General features: G+C 39.7%; 1 protein-coding gene across 8 annotated transcripts; it reads right to left on the reverse strand.

Annotated features, from left to right (window-relative positions):
- Positions 1-23: 23 nt before the first annotated feature.
- Positions 24-22,916, reverse strand: f13a1b (coagulation factor XIII, A1 polypeptide b). Of its 8 annotated transcripts, XR_014115947.1 has the most exons (17): positions 17,419-17,639; positions 17,031-17,151; positions 16,654-16,842; positions 15,096-15,344; positions 14,728-14,846; positions 14,329-14,436; positions 13,577-13,754; positions 12,832-12,970; positions 12,450-12,553; positions 12,154-12,242; positions 11,640-11,793; positions 11,028-11,303; positions 10,296-10,459; positions 9,551-9,687; positions 9,369-9,449; positions 9,082-9,187; positions 6,046-6,068 (listed from the first exon to the last, which is right to left on the reverse strand). XR_014115947.1 is itself a non-coding variant. In XM_081694972.1 (16 exons), exons 1-16 carry the CDS (start codon positions 17,512-17,514, stop codon positions 724-726), a joined length of 2,250 nt encoding a protein of 749 aa, XP_081551098.1. In that variant the 5' UTR covers positions 17,515-17,639; the 3' UTR covers positions 24-723. The 8 variants fall into 8 exon arrangements, 7 of the variants coding, with proteins under 7 accessions (XP_081551098.1, XP_026882133.2, XP_081551099.1 ...); XM_081694972.1 differs by lacking the exons at positions 6,046-6,068; positions 9,369-9,449 and adding an exon at positions 24-744; XM_027026332.3 differs by lacking the exons at positions 9,369-9,449; positions 17,031-17,151 and adding an exon at positions 22,807-22,916 and having other exon boundaries at positions 4,152-6,068; positions 17,419-17,643.
- Between the last annotated feature and the right edge of the window lie 947 nt (positions 22,917-23,863).

The raw sequence follows: 23,863 nt of genomic DNA on the forward strand, positions 1-23,863 counted from the left end.
ATGTCTCATACTTACCATTCTACAACAATAACAAATCCAAAGTTATAATTACAAAAACTGACATCAAGAGAGAACTCTAGAGACAGGTTTTCGCCAACCCAGTGAATGGGAAAACCCTCACCGGGAAGGCCAGACACAGGGGCCGGTCCCTAGGAGTAACAAAAGGGAACCCACGCTGCCACCTTTGTTGAGAGCTGATATTCCAGAACCTTTACCTTTGCCCCAGGTCATCGAAGCTCACATTGACCTGGCAGGCCCAGAGCATGCAAGATTACTTGCGTTGAAACAAAGCCAAATGGTTCTAATGATGTAAGCATTTATCTTATAGACATTAATTACTACAGGCCTGTTTCGGTACTAGCAATTAACCAGGGATGGAGGAGTATTTGAATGTCAAATCAACATTTGTCCAAAACCTCCATCCCAAACTAGCCACCCGCTGGGAGTCTCAGCCTGCCCGCACACATTATCTGGTAGGCAACTCTGTGATCTAACCCAAAATGGATTTGTGAAACACCACCAGATTACACAAGATGACCTGAATCCCTGAGTGTCTTTAGCCTCAACAATCACGCCATGCCTTTAGAACTTGAAGGAGGTCCAGGTATGGATGAGCCCAAATCCAGGGCCTGAGGATCGGAGACCTTCTTGACTTCGAACATCTGATCAGGGCCACTCATGTTAGAGTTCCACATGGCACAGACAATGCTGATTCTCATCCCATCAGGATGAAAAACACCCTCCCTGGAAAGACAGAGAGGAGGACAGATCTCAACCTCAAACAGGTAATACTCTTCCATCAGTCATCCAGGTTTACTATGCACACACCTGACTCATAAACATGCTAAGATCTGATATGCTGTAAGCAATTAGTTTCTCAGTGGATAACCTGTCCACAGGCAAGATTCCCTCCTACCTAGTACCCCCCTTCTTTGTAGAGGACACTTTTGATCTACCAGGGCAATGACTACAGACCTCTGGGCCCACACTAGGTAGTGCGGTCCCCATCTATGTGAATCCCCAAGATAGAGAGTAGGTATTTATAAACAACCTATCCATAATGACCATCCAGAAAATGAGTTGAACAAATAATCTGTTGTGAGAATAGTCAGTGGCCCAGATGTACACCTGCTGTCCTATCTATCCTTAAACTAGACCCCAAACCCTAGAATAAGTGAACCAAGACACCCGAGCATGTGGATGTTGCATCTGTATTCTGCTACCTGCAGCCTTCTCCACACAGGCAGTCTGATGCCCATGACCATGACCATCATAACATGTCGGGGAGATGGAGTGGACGCTGCAGCCCACTCCTGCAATTAAACCTAAGGTACCCCAACACCCCTCACAGAAAGTCTCCTTATCAAGATGCTCTGGAAGACCAGTCACTGCCCTGTGGAGAAACCAGATCCTCACCCCTGGGACAACTCTTCACACCCACTCTGTGAGGCCTTATTTTATGAATACCAGAACACCTTTGGCTATGCTAAAAGGATACTCCCTTCCCTTATCAGGTCTCCACACCACTCTGTAAGGGAGGTTTATTACCCCACCAGGACACATGACCCAAACCTTACGACCCCAGCCCTGGACTGGGGGGCAACAAAGTCAGAAAACATTTCGTGGAATCTAGATCATAATATTTTATTAGATAGACTCGGAAATGTTGTTGGGATTAGGGGAATAGCCCTTTCCTGGTATAAATCTTATCTAGCCAGACACTACCAGTTTGTTAACATAAATGGAGACTTCTCAACATACAACAAGGTTTGCTATGGTGTCCTACAAGGATCTGTTCTAGGCTTTCTGCTTTTTTATTTATATATGCTACCTCTAGGTGACATTATAAGTAAACATGTTTCCACTGCTATGCTGATGATACTCAGCTATATGTCTCAGCCAAACCAGAGAACATCATCTTAATATTATTGAGGAATGCATAAAGGATGTCAGACACTGGATATTGAGAAACTTTCTCTCACTTAATCTTGGCAAAACAGAGGTGCTTCTATTAGTCCCAGAGAGAGCTAGGTCTTCGCTCCCTAATTACTTAATGAACCTCTAATTATTTAATGAACCTCGCAATCACATCTTCTTTAACAGTTAAAGATCTTGAAATGATTATGGATCCCAGTATCTTGTTTGAAGCTCATGTAAACAATATTTCTAGGAGCGCCTTTCTCCACCTCCGGAACATTGCAAAGATTAGGAACATACTCTCCTCACATGATGCAGAAAGGCTAGTCCATGCACTTATCACTTCATGACTACTGTAATTCTTTACTATCTGACTGTACCACTAAGTACCTAAACAAGCTCCAGCTAGTTCAATATGCAGCAGCCAGAGTTCTTACTAGAACTGGAAAATTTGATCACATGACTCGCATCTTAGCTACATTACATTGGCTCTGAGTAAAAATTTTTATTAATTATAAAATACTTCTAATGACCTACAAAGCACTGAATGGTCTAGCTCCAAAGTACCTTAATGAACTCCTAGTGCATTACAACCTACCATATCTGCTTAGATCAAAAAGTGCAGGCTGTTTACTAGTAAAAAGAATAAGAAAATCTACCACAGAAGGCAGAGTCTTTTCCTATAAAGCTCCCACACTATGAAATAACCTTCCTGTAAATGTTTGTGACTCAGACATACTATCAATATTTAAGGCTAGGCTGAAAACCTATCTGTTCAGTCAGGCATTTTATGAACTACTTCCCATCTTGGGTAAAGGTGTAGATCTGGGGGTCCATGGGCATTGCGAGTTATGGTAAACTGGGATGATATGATACTGTCCCTTCACATCTTTTTTGTCACTCAAGTTTATCGTTGTGCTGATGTTCCTTGTTCCTCATGCCTGTGTTTCCTTCTGGCTCCTTTTAGCTGTGCTGCCATAGATCTGCCGGAGCCCATATCTGCACAGTATAGTTCCGCAATTTAAACACCCTCGTACCTGGACATGCCTAATAATCTATTTTGTCTTTCAGCCGAGGTACACCTGCCCTTGGTGTCATGATGTTACTGAGCCTTAACCTGTCCCAGCTGCCATGGCTCCTCACACCACCCTCTGTTGTAGCCCACCACACTTCCATTCCAGCCAACTACTTTTCCGTTGCCTTGATGGACTTACTCGTACGGGATGGGTTTTGGACATGTGCACACCTTCAAGACCAGACTAGGACTTCTAGAAAACCAGACATCAATTGTTTTTTTTTTGTTTTGTTTTTTTTTAATTTATTTATTTATTTTTCCTCTTTTTCACTACGTCTTCTTGATAATATTGTTTATATTGTTACTATTTTAGTGTCCATTTCAGCCTGAGGAGGATGGGCCCACACTTTGAGATTTGATATTTGCACTAGATTTAAGGTGTTTTCACTTGCTAAAAATTTGCTTTTATAGTGTACAAGTAAGATCACTGCTAAATACATTGTAGATCAATATTGAAGGAATCGTTTAGTTTGACCTCTAATCACTGTTGTTTTACACAAATTTTGCCAGCTGTGAAACCAGACCAGCAGCTTGGAGACATTCATACCTGGATTCAGACTTGAGAAAATATACCCGTTGTGAAACCCACCCTAATTTCTGTTCTCCAGTTTTGTATCAGATCTGTTCCTACCTTGAGCTGAACTATCACTACATCAGTGGAACTTTGTTTTAGAAATCCTGATAATTAAACTCAGCCACCTTATTTTGTTTCAGGATCTTTAGTCTCAAAGTTTGCATATAGCAAAATTTTTCTTAATAAATGATTCCTTTGTCCTTCTGATCCCTGAATGACTCACATCTAATGAAAAATTGATGTTGCAAAAAATTAATTAGTCAAGAATCCTTTTTTAAACAAATGCGCTGTTGTTTTGATTAATTTTCGCATAACCGTTGATCTGTTGCTGTGTTAAGAAATGTTTAAGCATTCACCATACTTTTTGTCACCTATACAAATTAAATTTGTGTTCCAGACATTGAACGTAAAACTGGACCTTAACTGAATTAATTGAATCATAGCAAATAAGTGAGTCCTCAGTTGGATATGACACAAAAATAGAGCTAGTCCTAGATTTTAAGAAGGACATTTTATTTTCTAGCATCATTAACAGTGTAATTTAAACTTTTTTTCTTCAAAGGTTTTCAAGATTTTCCAGCACTGTTTATTGGGTGATAAAATGAAATTTTATTTAATATGCAATGAGGTGCAAATACATGTTATACAGTTTTCCCAAAGTGATATACAGTTGTGTTCAAAATAATAGCAGTCCAACATGACTAACCAGATCAATCACTGTTTTTGGTAGAAATTATATTACTACATGGCAAATAACTTACCAGTAGGTGTAGTAGAGTCATAGAAAACCATCAGACCCAACATTCAAGATATGCATGCTCCTGATTTTGGGTAATTGAAAAATTAATTGAAACAGGCATGTTCAAAATAACAGCAGTGTGAAGTTCAATTAGTGAGGTCATTCATTCTGTGAAAAAACAGATGTCAATCAGGTGGCCCTTATTTAAGGATGAAGCCAACACATGTTGTACATGCATTTCTCTCTGAAAACCTGAGAAAAATGGGTCGTTCCAGACATTGCTCAGAAGAACAGCGTACTTTGATTAAAACATTGATTGGAGAGGGGAAAATATATAAAGAAGTGCAGGCTGTTATGATAGGCTGTTCGGCTAAAATGATCTCCAATGCTTTAAAATGGAAAGCAAAACCAGAGAAACATGGAAGAAAACAGAAGACTACCATTCGAATGGATCGAAGAATAGCCAGAATGGCAAAGACTCAGCCAATGATCAGCTCCAGGGTGATCAAAGACGGTCTGAAGTTACCTGTGAGTACTGTAACAATTAGAAGATGTCTGTGTGAAGCTAATCTATCAGCAAGAAGCCCCCGCAAAGTCCCACTGTTAAAAAAGACATGTGCTGAAGAGGTTACAATTTGCCAAAGAACACATGGACTGGCCTAAAGAAAAATGGAGAAACATTTTGTGGACTGATGAAAGTAAGATTGTTCTTTTTAGATCCAAGGGCCGAAGACAGTTTGACAGACGACCCCCAAACACTGAATTCAAGCCACAGTACACTCTGAAGATAGTGAAGCATGGTGGTGCAGGCATCATGATATGGGGATGTTTCTCTTACTATGGTGTCGGGCTTATTTATCGCATACCAGGGATCATGGATCAGTTTGCATATATCAAAATACTTGAAGAGGTCATGTTGCCTTATGGTGAAGAGGAAATGCCCTTGAAATGGGTGGCCAGCCCAATCCCCGGCCCTTAATCTGATAGAAAACTTGTGGGGGGGACATCAAAAATGCTGTTTCCGAGGCAAAACCAAGAAATGCAGAGGAATTGTGGAAAGTTGTCAAATCATCCTGGGCTGGAATACCTATTCACAGGTGCCAGAAGTTGGTCGACTCCATGCAACACAGATGTGAAGCAGTTCTCAGAAACAATAGTTATACAACTAAATATTAGTTTAGTGATTCACACCAATGCAAAATCCTAAAGACTTTTCAGTTTATACAGTAAATATTTGAGTTTGTGAAGAAAATGCAGACTGCTATTTTTTGAACAGCCCAATATTCATTTTCTTCCTTTTCTGTAAAGTAATTTTAAAAATGATACATTTTTCTTCATGTTTTGATTTAGAATATAATGTGCAGTGTTCCCAATGCATGGAAATAAAAACTATTATAAGGATTCTGAGCTTTACTCACATTTTTAAACACACTGCTATTATTTTGAACACAACTGTATATATATATTTTACTTTTTCTAATCAACATAAACATTGAGGCTTCTTGTGAGCTATGATGTGTATATGATATATGGGCAGTTTAATACAAAGGCATGTAGCTTGTTACAAAATACAATGTTTTGATTATGGAATACAGTATTGTATTCATGACATGACCAAGGCACTACTCTTCATTTAGCTCACTCGCTCGCTCGCTCACTCTCTCTCTCTCTCTCTCTCTCATTCATTCCTGGATGGTGACCTCTGTCTCGCCATACACCTGTCTGAGTCACTCCTGGATGGTGACCTCTGTCTCGCCGTACACCTGTGGTGAAGATAGACTACAAATTATCCCTCTGATGAAACTTTGACCTGGTCAGGGTGGGCTTTCTCTTCCCCTGGTCCACAGACAGGACCCAGGACCCCTCTAGCACCATGATGCTGAGCAACAAATCCATAAATGGATAAAGCTGGGCTGGTTTTCTGACTCTTTCCTCTTTTCTTAGGTGTCATAAAACTCCTAATGCAGCAATTGGAATGCAAGAAGCTTTTACCACCCTGGTTATACTTCAAGGAGCTCTAACTGTAAAATCCATCAGGCTTTCCAGACCAACCAACTTTTCTCATTCCACAGAAATATTTTCACAGATATATGCCATTCAGCCAGTATTGTATGGCTATTTTAATATAACATACAGATCACTTCATTTGTATGTTGCTTCATACTTATACTTATTGTAAACAATTTGTTAATCACTACTTGTTGTGTTAACTAAAATTCTTATATGAACCAATTAGACAAAATATTAAAGTCAGTAGTTTGTAACTTCTAGAAAATAGTAAAGTGATTAAATTGATTATCCAATTGCTCGGCCCATTCTTGTGTTTGATGCTTTGTTTACAAACTTCATTCTAAGACCATGAGATAGAAATTGGTAGTAAATGTATGATTTGCTTTTTAATTGATCTATGATTTTCTGTCTAATTGATTCATTGTGGATCCTGTGTATCCCTGTGTATAACCTCTCAGTTAGAAAAGATTCAAATCTCATGTAATTTTATTCTTTTTTGTGCTTTTTTTGTTTATTTGCGGATTCCTTATTGTGAGTTCCTTATCAGAATTCACTCAACTTCAACTGAAAATGGGCACTCTCCCTCAGTGCCACCCGTACAGTTTTACATGGTCGAGCACCACAAAGCATTTGTGTCAATTTTGGCTTGGTTGCATTTTTATGATTGTCATTATTGTAATTATAGTGAACTTGATACTTCTGGCCAATGGTAGAATCTTAGTCAATTATTGTTGTGCATGTTTTTCCTCTCTATACCTATTCAATAAACATACCTTAGTTATTACATTTGTGAGTCAAGAGTGATTGTCATGTTTGCCCATCCCTGGTGCCGCAGTTCCCACAGCAATGCTAACTATTTGTTTACTTCCTTGTTTTGTTTCGTGCTTCCTTGTTTTGATTTCTTTTGGTTCTGCCTCCTGGTTAATATCCCCACCTGTTATTGCTATCACCTGCATTTTGTTATTCCTCGTTTGTCGTTGGATATATGCCCTGGCTGTTCATTCTGTCTCCTCAACTTGCATTGGGTTTCGAGCCATTGGTTATCGTGTGTGTTTCATCTGGTTTGTTGGATTTATGCCTATATCTTCGGATTACCGTCTTTGGATTACTCTCACACATGTCCCCTGACCAGCATCTGACCAACACAGTGCCTCCTGACCTACTGTCTTCTGCAGCTGTGCCCCCAGATCTGTCGTCTGCAGCAGCTGCACCACTGAATCTGTCGTCTGCTGCAGCTGTGTCTATGGACTGGCCATTAGGAGCCGCTGCAATTCCTGACCCTCAGTCAGGTCCTGTTCCCAGCAAATAGGATGCTGCCCTGTCAGTTCCTGTCTCTGGCGTAGAGGATGCTGCTGTGTCAGTCCCTGTCTCCAGCATAGAAGATGTTGTCCTGACTATCCCCATGTTCCTCGCATCACTTGTTCCACCTGTCTGTAGTTATTTATGTCTGTAGTTCCAGTCGTGGTGCCAGTGTCAGTCCCTTTGTCTGCATCTGTTTCAATCCCTGTGCCCTTGACTGTACCTGTTCCAGTGCCAATGTCTGTCTATGTTCCTGTCTTAGTGTCATTTGTGCAATGCCAAATACGTTCTGTTTTACAGCATCCTGTTCTGTCGCCCATTGTACGGTGTCCTATCCTGTTGTCTGCCTTGGCTCCCAGTCCCCCATTTAGGTCCCATGAGACTGCTCTTCATCCAGTGGCATCCCATTTATTGCTGTTACCCCTAATCATCTACCTCCTCACTGCCTCACCTCCACTCTTGTGCCTGCTTCATATGTCAGTCCTGGTCCACTCCATGTCTCATCCTGCCCGATACTCCTGTTCCTGATCCTTATCGTGTTTCGCCAACAGCCTCAGCTCCTGGACTTATCATGTTTCTTGTGCCTGTGCATGTCTAATCTTGTTTCTGTTTCCTTGTTCTTGGTTTTTGTTCGGTTTTGTTTTGAGCGTCCGGAGCTGCGTGTTTGGGGGGGAGGGGTTCTGTCATGTTCACCCCTCCCTGCCATTGTGGTTCCTACAGCAATGCTACCTGTTTGTTTACTTCCTGGTTGTGTTTCCTCATGCATCTTGTTTTGGTTTCTTTCAGGTCTGCCCCCTGGTTAGTATCTCCACCTGTTATTGTTATCACCTGTATCTTGTTTGTCCTCATTTGTCCTTGTATATATGCCTGTTTGTTCAGTCTGTTTTTGCAAAGTCCTGTCAACTTGTATTGCATTTCTGAGCCCTTGGTTTTTGTGTGTATCATTCAACCTGTTTGTTGGATTTCTGCCTGTATTTTTGGATTACCCTCTTTGCCTGTTCCCTGTCTGTTTTGCCTGCTTCATGTACTGCTTTGTGGAATACAACCTTTGCATGTATATTGGTCAACATTTATGGACTACCCATGTTCTCTATTATACTGCATCCACTATACTGCATTTGACTATGTCTCTGTTTGCGTTCAGAACCTGACAGTGATATTCTAATGTTTGTTAGACGAATTGAATTAATAATCACAAATTTAACTGCTGTGTTAAGGTTCTTGACTCATAATTGAAAGGTTGATGATTCTAGCTTCACCAACTAGTTGCCACTGTGGGGCCCCTAAGTAAGGCCCTTACCACTCAATTGCTCAAGTTGTATTCAGTCATAATTGTAAGTTGCTTTGGGTAAAACAGCATCAGATAAATGTAACTTTCATGATTTGAGAATGAATTATTAATAAGGGTAGTGTCCCAATTAACTTTATCAACTCTGATCAGCAATTAAAGTGTTAACTGCTACACACCTGTCTCAGAGCAGCACAGTCAAGGCTGGCCATCATCTTTGTACTGCCTGCCCTCCGAGGACTAAAATTCTCCGTCCATGTTATAGAGCTGCCTGGCCCAATGATTCTGCAAAACACACACACATACAAACGTGCCAAAAATGCACAAAGACTCTTCAGTTCTCATTTTTGTCTTTTCACTTTAAGACATTATGTATTTGACAGCAAACATACTGACACTGCACACAACATGCAATACAAAGTAATTAAATGAAATAATGTAATGAAAACCAATGCAAATCCCTTACAAACATTAATCCTGCTGGTTTTGGCTGGTTCACTGTTGGCTGCAGTAACACATATTGGTTTTTTTTTTCTTTCAGCACATGCTACAAAGGACACATGTAAAACACCACATACAGGGACACTGTTGCTAGAGTAATGCTTGGTCTTTCAATGCTTTACAAGTGAGACTGTTGATTTTATTCACCTGTACTGTTTAGTTTGTATTGACATGATTCCAGGCCCCTCCACACGCACATACACGTTTTCCAGACTGAACATAAAGGGGTTGGTGAACTCCACCGTCACATACATCTCCTCATCCACTCTGGGAGAACCAGCCACCTAAGACAGGGAGAGGAGATGCCATATAGAATATATTGCATATAAAATCCAGTCAGAAACAGAAACATAAAAATCAAACACATTTCTTCCCAATGAAATTATACTATATATCTTCAGTAGATAACATAGGATTCTGACTGTTTCTGTTATGCCAGTTTGCTTAGTGTCTTAACACCAAACAAGCTGCTACCCAGTCACAATGGTTACATATGTTTTACATTCATTAATCTGTTAAATTGTTTTGCACATCTATAACATTTTTTGTTGCTTTATTTCAGAATGATGCTAGCCCTGCTGTTTCTTTACACAATATGCTGCTGTTAAAACAATTATCAAACAAATATATTTTTTTGCAAGCCACACAGCAGCATGGCCTTCAGAATGTTACATGTAGGTCTTTGTTTCCAAATTGTAACCCAACTGCATCCCAATAACCAAAACCAAGCATTTAGGTTGTTTCCCCAAAGGAAAATGTCACCGAAAAGTGCCAAATTACTAATAATGGAGGAACAGCTGCAAAACAATTGTCACTACCTTTATGCCACTGTTGTCTTAACATTTCCATATGTAGTATTTCTTTAATTAGTGTTGGGAGGGTTGTGTCAGACCTTAACAGTAAGTCTGGGGTTGTGCACAGTGACAAGCCTCATGGCGGTGATGATCTGACCCGTCTTTTTGACCTTCCCAGTAGCGATGAAGTGCAGGTTCCCCTGAACTTCCAGCAGCTTTTTCAGGTACGCCTCACTGCGCACCACCAATTTCTCCTTTTTACCTAGAGCCAGTAGGGGGCAGCAGATCCAAGATAATCATTTAACAGGAATGCTTAAATAAGGTATCTTTGTTTTAGTCAAGGCATGCTGAAAAGCTTGTTACATGATTAAAATGATTTTTGTTTGTCCACTTTCTGTCTAAAATAATTAGGGAAGTAAATAAGATTGTTAATCAAATTGTAACGTAAAGCTATTATTAGATTAGTAGATTAGATTAGACCAGTTTAACTGGGAGACTACAAGTAAATAACCATCAACTGGAAACTGATCTCAAGCATTCCCAATTTGTCAACTTTAGTGTCCTAAGCAATGACACTGATTTAATCAATAAATAATCCTATTTTATCAATAAAACCCTATTTTAAATGCAGGCATAATCATGGCCACAGTTGCAAATGGGGTATTAAAAATTACCACTGTTGCAGAAACTAACATTTTGGATAACATTATCTAATATGAGAAGAGATCATGCAGACACAGAAACAGAACCATACTGGACCCACACAGATATACACAGACGCACACACACACACACACACACACTGCCCTCCCACCTCTTCAAATTCTTACTCTGTTTTGGGTCCAGTTTCACGGTCGGTGTCTGAAACACGACTTCAGCGCTCGGCACGCCCGTGTAGTAGACTACGGTCCCACTGATGTAGATGTCTACCACATGCTGCTGCGCACTGTGATTGGTGAACTGCAGCTCCAGGTCAAAAGTTTCACCCAGCTGCACTTCCTGGGCAAGGATCTCCACATCAATGTCCACTGGACGAAGAGAAGCCTTCTCCCGCTGACAACCAAGCTCCTCAGCCTTCTCCAGGACCAGACGCTCCTCTGCACTACCTAGACACAGAGACAGAGAGAGAGAGAGAGCAAGAGAGAGAGAATAAGAGAAAGTGAGTGCACGAGAGAGGGAGATCACAAGAGAGAGAGAGAGAGCACAAGAAAGTGAGACAGGTTGAACTATTGCTGCATACAGTTGTACCTGCATCATAAAATTTTTTATTTAAAACCAGATTGCAACAAGTAGTAATGTGGATAGGTACAATTCTTATTAATACTTGTATAATGAACAATAAAATAAATAAAATGAAAAAAACATAGGGATTCCAAGTTGCCAGAGATATTATGAAAAAACTGTATAGAACTACATTTCCCAGGATGCACAAGTTCTCCTACCTTCTGGGAACTTGTAGTGGTCAGTGATGTCTCTGCGTCCGTCATGCAGCACGGCTTTGGTGAGCACCATGCGGCCCACGTGTTTGGTGTTCACCTTCACCGGTTGCAGTGTACCTTCCATACTGCGGGAGTAGAACACCACATCACTGTTCACCTGAGGGAGCAATCAGTCACCAGCACCATTGAACAATGGAGAACAGAGTGGGCAAGGGTTACCTGTATTCATTTACAACTGGAATATTAAGATTGGTTCAACTTAAATACAATGCATTGTATATATATTGTAAATACAAATCACTGTAAATATAATTCTCATTTCAAGTTGAAAGCTCATTGTTTTACAATTTTCTCTCTCCGAACACTCCACTTATAAATCATCAGTTTATTATGATCAAACTGTTCATGAATTGGGTGTCTAAGACCAGGTGTGTAAGTTATTGTGTCCTGAGCTGGTCTCCGTTATGAGTCAGGGCTGAAGAGGACGGTTCTGAACAGTTTCAGACTGCATGCTTACCTCAGCAAACACAAATGGGGCATCAAAAGGGTAGCAGACCTGGCCATTTTTGATGGCTGCCACTGAAGCAGGACCACACCGGTACATACCTGCCACACAGTGACCACACCATTACCATCACAAAAGGAAATATAGCCTACACTACTGCACAGTGTGAGATACCTGCTACCTCATCCCCCTAGAGCAGTACAGATGTTCAGACAGTACTGGTTATGTGGGCACACATATTTGTATAGCTGTACTGACTTGAGCATATGTCTGTGATCTGCATGGTGTGCGTGTGTGTGTGTTCTCACCATCACTGGTCTCTTGAGGTGTAGCATCCACAACCTGCCAGCCTCCAAACCCATCAGGGAGGTCAGGCCTGGCCATGAAGCACTCGTTCCAGCAGTGGTAGTTCCTGCAGGGCACAGCCAGCACAGAAGTTCAGGCCAGGAAATGACAAATCTGCTCAAAACATTGTCCATTTGAGACTTGGGTGCTATGTTGGGTGCCAAAAGTTTACTGACAGGATGGTTAATATTTAAAGTACCCTAAATCTATTTATTTATTTTGAAGATAGGGCAGTCTGAATAGGGCTGCATCCAAAGCAACAATTAGAATAATACATGTCATATGTGAAAATGGGGGCAGTTATGAATTTAGTATAAAAAGGTTCTGTTAGAGTGTAGAACTGACCAAATGGAGTCTCTGGTACGGCTTCTGTCCACTCTGCCTTTGTCATCCAATATGATGTCCATCTTAAGGTTGCCATCGTTGTCATGGGCAGAGAAGAAGTTAGTTACCACTCTGCTGGGTATGCCCAGACAGCGTAAGACTGAAAGAAAGAGAAAGACAGCGAGAAGGAGAGAAAAAAAAAAGAGAGAGAGAGAGAGAGAGAGAGAGAGAGAGAGAGAGAGAGAGAGAGAGACACACACACACACAGAAAGAGGGAGAGAGAGATAGACACAGGGGGGGGGGTTGGGGTTAAGAACAGTGTATTCCACACACTCCAAAGCCTATAAGACAACAAGACAACAAACCCACTGGTTAACAAATATTGGAGGAATATTTTTATGCATTTTAAAGGCTCACTTCAATAAGTTGAAATAGCTATATTAACCAAATATCAGAAGAACTTCCAATTCTCAAGACTATCTACTGCTTCAGTTAGGCTTGAGACCGTTTTCAGATCTCAGAGACAACTGCACTGCAATATTCTATCTTTGCTTGTATGCACTTTATAACTTTTATAAGTCAATTCAACTCATTTCAGCATAACAGCTGTTAGTTTTTTCTGATAGTTCACTCCAACTAACGATCTTGATGTTACAAAAATTATCTTACTCAAAAGCATTTAAAAAACAGTATGAGTTGTTGTGTAAGAACTATCTTCAGTCAGCAGAGGGCGGTAAAGATTTTGAAGTCGAATCTGAGCACTCACATGTGTTAAAGACGGCTGCGTAGACCCAACACTGGGCATAGCCGACAGGCATTCCCTGACTTCCTGAATAGTCCCGGAGAATCTCCACGCTGCCTGTCCAGGAGGTGGGGGGGACACCATACATGTAATCACCACTCCAGTTCCCCACCAACACACCTTCATCATCACGTGAGTTCACCTGTTAGGCCAACAGGATTAGAGAAGGCATTATTAATGACTATGGATGGGATCATTCAGGCAAGGCAAGGCAAAATCCACATCTTTACTGTGAAAGAAAGAAAGGATAAAAGAAATGAATGATTTGTTCAGATAATGAACAGATATTGTTTCTTTCGTTTTTATTCTATAATGGCATGGCAGAAACTGTAAATTGAGATTGCAATTAACATGTAACTATGAAATTGTCAAAAACTGATAATGTAATTAATGTGTAATTAACAAGTTGTGAGTAAAAACTTATAAAGATGTACTTCATGTAAAGCTCACATAACCTAAATATACACCACAACAATTTAACAAGTTGTGAGTAAAAAGATATAAAGATGTACTTCATTTAAAGCTCACATAACGTAAATATACACCACGACAATTTAACAAGTTGTGAGTAAAAAAATATAAAGACGTACTTCATGTAAAGCTCACATAACGTAAATATACACAACAATTTAACAGCTGACTTTCCATGTTCTCCTTATGACAGGCCATAATCTTGTAGGCCTTCAAGACAGGCGTTGATTCTCATAGTATCTCACCATAGCAGATGCCTTTCTGCTGACTTTGACAGGATCTCCACGGTTGGTGAGGGGCATGTCACCCTTATCCATAATGAACAGACAGGCATCCAGAATGCCAAACTCAAACTAAAATGGAGAGAATGAGAACCAGAATAACAATCCTGATGCCTGGGGCTCTCGAACATGAATACAGTGCAGGACTTTACCTATGAATGCTGTGCTGTGAAATAGGTTCTGTCACTTTAACTGGGTGTCTAGGCAGCCTTAAAATTTTGAGGTCAATTTTGAGTAATGCCTCATGAAAATACTCTCATTTACAGGTACACAATGCATAGTAAAACAGATATACAGATGTTGATCAATTAAAATCCAATGAAATGGTGTAAAATATTTAATTTTCTGTCACAGCTTGCACACCTGTCCATAGTTCCAGGAACGCTCGGCCACGTCATCATATGCGCCGTGATAGATGACACCCAACTCATTCAGCACACACTCCTCCCTCTCCTCTTCATCATCAAGGAACACCGCATCAGCTACAAGGAGAAGGCACACTGGCTCAGGAACGCGGTGAAAGGTCACAAATGTATTCCTCACTGCCGCACACTTTTCCTACAAGTCCTGGGTGATTTTTGTAATTTACACACTGCTGGGATCTCCTTGCAAGAGATGGAACACATTAAACATGTTGCGTCTGGCTTTACTCTTTGACAAGATAGTCACACTCGCCTGTAGAGGGCTATACCAGCATATCAGTTTTATGTAGCAGCACAGCAGCACCACACCTGGTGACCAGGGGTTGAAGAGAATATAAACGTCCAATTTTGGGTCTCTTCTTGTCCTGCGGATGCCGTAGGGAGTAACCACAGCAATATACAACCCATACTTTCCCACGATGCAGTCCGGCGCGGTTATGATGCCAATGGTAACAACGTTGTCAGAGGTCTCTAGGACCTGACCACGCCATATGCTCTTCCGTTCCTTAGAAGGGAAGACGGGTATGTAGGTCCCTTTGCTGTACTGAGGGCTGGCACCTAGTGGACAGGAGGAACAATATGCAAACACTTGCAGACACTGCAGTCTCCAACATGTAGCAGTGTCTTACTGAAAACAGAATTTTAAACAGTAATGTAGTTGACATGCACACAGCACAATATAGCAGTATATAAGAATGATTTAACTCCTTTTTCTGGTTTATGATTGTTTATGATTCAATATTTTTAGCATTTTAGCTCCTGATTCCCCCAAGGCCAATGAGGAAACCACAAGAATAAGAGTTTCACACAACAATCAGTATAAGAGACACAAACAAGAACAAAACATGCTAAATGATGGACCTCGTATGTCATCCCCCAGTACACTCAATAACTAAGACAAATCCTACACTTTCTAAAAATCCACTTTTCGATTTGTGAATGTATTTTCTATAAACACATTGGTTCAGTGAGCCTAATTTATGAATAATGAACAGAACTTAAATGTGTGTTAACTACAAATGCAATTTTTAAAATGCAATTCTCACTATTTTTTAGGGTAAGTTTCTCACATAAGAATGTAATTTTTGGATCTATCCTGTTCTTATTACTGTGGCCAGCTCCTCTTGTTTCCTGTTTCTTATTATCATTATCTTAAGGTTCAATGAAATGGACAAATAATACCAGAAGGAGGAACCCCAAAAGGAAACGCTGGGTAGATGAGGAAGTGTGCCAACGAGAAGGGAAAGTGATTATGGGGCAAGGAGTTTTCCTAACACTCTGACTAACAACAAAAAGACAGCAACTATTTCTCAACATACACGCAGGACTTTCCATGAAAAGCGGAAACCCATGTGGCTACATAGAGGGATTTACACTTAATTTTATAAGTGCTGAAAATATAGGAACATCTGAGGGAAGGTTTTCACAGTGAAGCTGACTGAGTTAAAATCTATAGAAGTAAATTAACCCCTGCTCCAATGTTGTATTTATTTACTCCAATTAGCTCCTCAATGTTAGTTATTGGGATTTTCCATCCACTGTTTCTTTAGATAACCTTAAAGCCAGTCACTGCGCCTTCTCAAACCACTGCAATATCATAGTGCAGTTTTAATGCACATGGAGCCAAGTGCTGACAGCCTAATTCTATGTATGTGAATAAACAGATGCTCAGGACTGGCTAGTACCACTGTAAGTTGACAGGGGAGAAGGAGGAAGCCATCTTGTCTACCAGAGAGCATGGCTCAGATTCCAGGCTTTAGCCATGCCTCCTCCGAGCATTCCTGTGCAGCTCTGACAGAGCCTGCCCTGCTCCAGATATGTGCTAAACCATCAAACCTGATCTCTGGATTAAAAGGGAAACACGCACCTATAACAAACTCAACAGCAAACTTGTCCTCCACAGGCTTGTAGGCTCGGTTGAAGGTGATCTTGATCTGAAACTCCTGGGCCCGACGTACAATCAGGTAGTCGTTGGAGTACAGGTTGGTGTGGTGCTTTTGTTTGTTCACTTCATGCGGCTGCTTAATCATGTCCACATCCCAGACGTCCAGGTACTCTGAATAACAGTGACACAGCAGAAAATGAATGATGAATATTAATGAAAGATAATGAAACTTGATATGGGATTGGATCTGGACTGAAGATGACACTGAACAGATATTTCCAGGAAACAAGAAAAATAGCATAATAGCATAATCAGTCTTGAAAAGGAGGTCCTTTGTTTTTAAGGAACATACTTAAGACCTTGTTTGATAAGATGGCTAAACACTTTCTCAGCAGGCATGTTTCTTGTTATCTCCTCATTCTCTGTTATCTGCAGCTCGTATAGGGAAAGCGGCTCAGCATTGTGCTTCCAGACTATCTTCTGAAAGTTAAAACAACTCATCTTTGTAAAAGTACCCACCCTGTTTCTCTCATTAACTGCTCTCTAACACAAAAAATGCTCATGTGTACACATATACTGACACAGAAAATTCACCAGTGTTAAAATAACTCCTAAAGTACTATATTAATCTTTAAGTTGAATCCTACACACTGTCTGGGTTTGACAATAAATATAATGATTTTACCCTACAAAAGCAAACATGACCTGTCCACCCACGTCCTCATGTGTGTGCACTCTAAACCTCACCCATAAGGGGTGGAAGCCCTTTGGGCAGAAGCATGAAAGGCTCAAACTCAGGGACTTCCTCGTCAATCTTGTTGGAGCTGGCAAGTGGAGCCACATGGCGTCCACGGTGGGACACACGTTTGGGGCGTACAGTGGGCACCGTAGGTGGTGCAGGCATCCCCACAGTGTCAGGAGTCTCCTGGTCAGTCATGGCTAATGTACCGGTGAGGATACCACGTAAAAGTCCTATTTGGACAAAAAGAGACAAATTACAGAATGCTAATAAGAGACATACATTATTTAAACAATCACTGACTGGTGTAACAATTATTACATTCCTTTTCTTGACAACAAACCAATCTGTATGCTGAATGCTAGGAGTCTACTTGTGTTTAAGTTTCAAGTTTCAAGTTTCAAGTTTCAAGTTCGGTTTATTTGTCACATACATAGTCATACACAGTATAACTCGCAGTGAAATGGTTTAGTGGTGTACTGTAAGTCAAGGGTTATGCATACTTGTGTTTGTAAGACAAAATGTATTTTTAGTGTTACTTTAGTGTGTCACACTTTAGAGCTTTTGCATTTCAGATATTTTCCCTGATTCCACTCACTCCTATTGAAAAGTCAAGCTTATGTTGCTGAAACAAAAAGAAAAGAGTGCATTATAGTGCTGATAATAATAATAATAATAATAATAATAATAATAATAATAATAATAAGTTAAATAAACAGTGCCCTTCTCAAATCCAAGGTCTCTTGACAGTACAAAATCACACAATTGATACCCAAACACAAACACACACAAGACAGGAAGGAGAATACCAAAAGTATTGAGTAAACAGGAAGGTTCTGAGTTGATTTAAAAGGAGTGATGGAAGCGAAAACAGAGTAATTAATTTAGGGGTTTCCACAGTTTAGGTACTAAAACATATTTACACATATGTACAGATCTCAGTGCCATAGGAACTAAAGGTACATATGCAAGTGTAAAGAATGTAAAAACTCAAAGAGATAACAAGGAACATGGCCGGTTTGTGGGAATATACTAGAAGCCAGGGTTTGTGATGATAGAGAACAAGACAAACTCACCATCAGTGGCATGGTAATGGCAAGGTCAGTGTAGCTTGCAACTAAGGACTCAACTAAGGAACCTAGCAACTAAAGAGTAAAACTTCAGTGTTAATTTTCAGAAAGTTGAAATTTAATAATAATTTTAGATCAAGAATACATGACAGGGTAGGGGGTATATCATGATGTACAGAGCAGAACACTGAGGCTACAAGTCTTTTTGTCATTTTTGCCCAAGGCAGAAAAAGAAGGAGATTAAAATTAGATAAATAATTTTCCAATAAGACAGGATAAGGCCCAGGTCACTTAGGAACTGGAGTAACAGAAGCAGTTTTAAGTGAAGAAGGAACATAACCAGAACAAAGGACACTTTAATGAAAGTACAGACAGGAGCTGAGATTAGGGAAAGACTTTTTAAGAAGTGGAGTGGTGGAACAATTGAGCAGAGAAGAGGATGCTTTAGATGTAGAGATTAATTCAGAAGTGACTGTAATGGATAGGTCATTATGAAGGAAAGTTTTCCAAGATTTCTTAAGGGGACTAGAGAGAGGATTACTGTTGTCAAGGGAAAAAGAGAAGCAGAAATTAACAATGGTATATTTTGTTGATTTTGAGCTCATTATTAATTCCATTGATTATAGAGGGAAAATTATTAGAATGGGCATTATTTAGGCAAACTATGTACGTCGGCATTTGGTCATCATATGATAGAGGTTGAACAGTCAGGGCAGTTTTCTTATACAGAAATCTGACACGTCAAATGCTGCCTCTCAAAACATGAAACCCTTGACTGTACCATGTACAGGAAAAGTTTAATAGAACAAGTCTTGTGTTTGGTGGAGTCAGGTGTTTGAGTATATAAGAATTTGGATAGAGTTTAGGAACACTCATTAGTGATGAAGAAAAGAAAAGGCAAGCGGGTCCACTGCCTTATCATTTTGGAAGGAAATCTTTCTTGCAAAGATTAGAAATTAGAATTCTAAAACTATCTTCAATTAGTATTCTATCAGTAACACCAACAGGGCCAGACTCAGTTTAAATGTAGCCAATAGAACAGATCAAGTCTGATGTGTGTCCAATAACAGTTGAAAAATCAACATTTATCAAACTGAAATAGAAGAGTAAAGGCCTAAATTTGGTTGAAAGAAAACAGTCTGCATGTACATTGATATTCAATTCCCTGAAAACACTTCACTAAACTGTTGACAAACTGGGTGCTTAGGGGGACTATCAATGGAGCAGAGTGCCATGTATTCCAATGACATTATATCATGTAAATGATAGAGGTTAATTTTATTATTAACCCCTTATTATTAACAACAAATTGCCTGTGCTTTAACATTTTGCTTGAGACTTAGATAAGTAGTAACCCACAGGGTGTAAGAGCTTTAAAATACAAATAGTCACTGTGTTGTTGCCACATCTCGGTGAAAAAGATCAAGCCACAGTTTTGTTGGACTAACCAAACAGAAGTGCCTTATCCATAAGATAGACACTTAAAAAGTGCAAATTTAACCATAAGGCGCAGGGCACAAAAGTTAGTTCAACATTAGGGTTTGGAAACGCAGTTCTAAGATAGTAGGGAAAGCAGGAATGAATGAATGATGCATAAACAAAGACTACCTAGAGTAGCGCTAAATAAATAAGGGTAACGTGTGAGGGTCAGTGACTGGCAACATTTGCCGGTAGCCAGGGTATAAGCAGTAGAGCTTGAACATTGTTCCAGAGTGGAGCAGGAGGAAATAAATGCCAAAGTCCAGCTGTGATAGGGTGGTAAACCCACCACAAGTTCAATGAAAAAAAATGCAAAAATGCAGCATTAAACATCCAGTCAGTACCATGATGATCCTTTATTAATGAAGAGAAATAATGTAAACTACAAAATCACCTGAAAGGAAGAAAAAACTATTAGCTATGTTAGGCATTCAAAACTACCTACCACCATCAATGCATTAGTAAAGCACCATACCACATTAAACAAGCACCACTATCCCAACAGCTATAAAGCAGAAGTTAATGCAAGGAATGCAGCAAAACTGCCCTACGCTGCAATCTAACTGGTGATAACTTAGCGGGAGGGCCAATGCACATGTGCAGTAGATGATGTCATGGGGGTGCAAGAGACAGAGGGGAGAAGGCTTTGGCTGCTAAGCTTTAAGAGTGCAATAAAAGTCAGGTACAAGTCAACAGACGTCATGCTCGAAGGAAAGCAGCGGAAAAACCTGAGTTTCCTCTGCTAGGGAGTGTTTACTCCTTCTCCATCTTTCGGTTTTAATGTTACTGAGTTGTCACAGAACTAATTTCCAACTAATTTAAAAGGTCAGTTAGAAATAAGAAAACTCATGAAGCAAAGAGGTGGAAACCACGGCTACATGTGTAGGCCAGGGTTGCATTTTATTAGGGAAGCCACACATATCTGTGACTACATCAGTGTCCTTGAGTGTTCTTGAGCTCATCACATCTGTGTTTTATTGTATTTTATATACCAAAGGGCCTGTCAGCCAATGTGCAGAAACAATGATAATTGGCTCTAAGCTCTAAGTGAACAATGTCACAACAGATAATAACTAAAAAGTGATGTCTTAAACAAGATACATACTAAAGACTAAATGTCTTTAGTGTATGTTATTTGTTAACCATAGATAAGGGTATGTAAATCTCAAATTTAAATTATAGCATAAATAGTATATAAAAAGTTTTGAGCATCTTCAAAGTTATGTTGTTTAATGGTAAACAAGTGTGTGGTTGTGAAATCCACAGCAAATCTGAAGCAAAAAAGTTCAACTAAGAATATAGTGAAATTGCTTTAGTCTGTCTTGGGTGCCTCTTTTTCAGCAGGAAAGATTCTGAAATGACAAACTACAGGCCAAAAAAACTCTTTTTTTCCACTTAAATGTTAATTCTGGCAAATAAACTGCAGCTGGTATATTCATGTTATGAAGGATACATAGCAGCTGTTCTCATTATAACTAAGAACAGCACAAACTACATCAGCATAGAAGACACAAGCCCTTATTTGAGGTTGGGTTATTACCTAATGGGTGTCTACTGGTGAATAGGCTGCAGTGTGAGCATTGGGTTGGCACCTGGTGGACCCCTGGACCAGTGAGTCATCCCATACACAGTGAATACTCTGTTTTCGCCCAGAGCATTTTTGAAAGCTAAAACATGAATGAGCCCACCTTTTCCACATTTTTACTTGGCAGAGACAGTACATAGCAAAGAAAATATAAGGCATAAAATATATGAAATGATCTTGGCCATTAATATAAGTTATGTAACACACGCACACACACACACAAACACACACACACACACACACACACACACACACACAGAACTAGAGGGAGAGAGTCTGAGTGAATGAGTGTGTATGAGAGAGAGTGAGAGGCTGGTGGCCGCTGATTGTTTACAGAATGTGTGAGCCTTCTTGAAAAAGACTTTTGGCGTCATAGTGTAATGTTGCAACTCATCATTGATCATTCTGAAATAATGACTTGTCAGTTGTACTGTATAAACCAAGACATACATATTCCACATATTGCAGTTCTGGAAATACAGTTATACATGCTTTTGTCAGAAACAGCTTCTTTTAAAATGGTCTTCCGTTTTTTTCAGAGCATTTCCTGTATGTATGGATTTATTATACTCGAATTTAGCAGCATTTTTACTCATTTTATACCCTAGAATTAAATATAATGATGCCGCAGCCCTTTGTTTATTATAAAGCCAATGCAAATCTTTAATTTATGTTTGTGGCCTAAGCCAATATCCAATCACCACTACCAGATGATTTTTATAATAGAACTCAAGGCAGCACTTAGCCATCTACAGTAGGAGAGGTTCTTAAGCCTATGCAATTTAATGGGCACAAATGTTCCACACTATTTTTGTACTGAGAGATATTTCACCATTTACTGCTACAGCAAACTTTTCATACAAGTCTGTAACCTTAAAACAAGAATTCAGCTTTTCATTATTATTTTTTTTCAAATAAGGTATTTTTGAGTTGACAGTTCTAGAACTGAGTTTACAGTTCTAATATTTTCTTGAATTTTAAAAGTATCAGAAGTCATGTGAAATCAGCAGGCACTAAACAATAGGAACATTCTCAAGATAAAATGTGAAATTTTACATCATAAAAAGTACATATATCACATTCAAAATAAAACATTTCATAAATTCATATTACATACATTTTTGTTTTCAAAAGCAGAATCTTCTACAAAATCACGTTGTATAAAAATGTACAACTATAGTATTAGATTTTCACATTATGACTTTATACATTAATTCTTAATAAGACGTATGACGTGTCATAGGTGCTCATGCTTCACTAACCTGGTTGGTTTAATGATGCAGAGGCTGGAGGTGTTCGTTAGTGGAGTGTCTCAGAGAGTCTGTGCACACACGTCAGACTCCAGAGGAGGCCAGGACCAAATCTTTCTCCTACTTCTATTTATACACAGAGAAGGAGTAGCCCAGTATTTGGTGGGCGGCTCCATGTGAGTGTGTGACCATGAAAGTTGATGGGTGTGGGTGTGTTTCACTACTTGTTTGGTGTGTGTGTGTGTGTGTGTGTGTGTGTGTGTGTTTGCACATGCGCATGTTTGTGTGTGTGTGTGCGTGCATGCACATGTGCGTGTGTGTACATATAATGCAAAAAAAGTGTTTGGGTATGTTGCTTAAACGTCTATGAGATCAGTGTGCTATTCCATGTTTAAAGACAGACAGCACACACACATACAACTGTGTGTCTGTGTGTGTATGTATGTGTGTGTGTGTGTGTGTGTGTGTGTGTGTGTGTGTGTGTGTGTGTGTGTGTGTGTGTGTGTGTGTGTGAATGTCTAAAAAACACTTTTCAGTTTGTGTAGCATGTGTTGAGACAAAAAAAAACTGTGAAAGGAGACGTGTGACCAAATAAAGAACTATGTAAGGAATGTACCGTGTCCATCTTTTCTGTCTGGACAAGCAAGTGTTAGTCCAAAGGTCCAAATATATACATGTTCATAAAGTCAAAATGGAGAATAATGAATAAAGAATAATGGAGATGTAACAGAGTGATTTCAGAGGTCCAGAAATCACTATGCATTATAAAAACGATAATATTATATAGGCTTCTCAGATCCCACTCATTCATAAGTTATTAAAGAATTCAAAAATAATAATACTTTAATAATTTAATTTATCATGAAAATGATAAACTCCACTGTCAAATTCTGAATATCTTACAGGCTGTATGCATTATTGCTATAGGCAATTAGCATGGGAGCACATTATTTTGCCCATAGCACTAAGAAACACAACTCTGTTGTACAGCCCAGTCATGATCCTCAGGAAAAGTTGAATCACAAGTATGATCTAACACTTCAGAAACACCAGGACACACCAGCAGCTG

This window comes from Electrophorus electricus, chromosome 13 (assembly GCF_041902795.1).
Source record: "Electrophorus electricus isolate QZ-2024a chromosome 13, ASM4190279v1, whole genome shotgun sequence".
Taxonomy (NCBI): domain Eukaryota; kingdom Metazoa; phylum Chordata; class Actinopteri; order Gymnotiformes; family Gymnotidae; genus Electrophorus; species Electrophorus electricus.

What these genes read in the sequence shown, in the direction of transcription:
- f13a1b (XM_081694971.1), bottom strand. Translation starts at nt 17,514, where the DNA reads ATGTGGCTCCACTTGCCAGCTCCAACAAGATTGACGAGGAAGTCCCTG. An exon ending in AGGGCTTCCACCCCTTATGG is followed by an intron (nt 17,152 to 17,418) that starts GTGAGGTTTAGA and finishes TTTAACTTTCAG; the next exon opens with AAGATAGTCTGGAAGCACAA. An exon ending in TGCTGTTGAGTTTGTTATAG is followed by an intron (nt 15,345 to 16,653) that starts GTGCGTGTTTCC and finishes CCTGTCCACTAG; the next exon opens with GTGCCAGCCCTCAGTACAGC.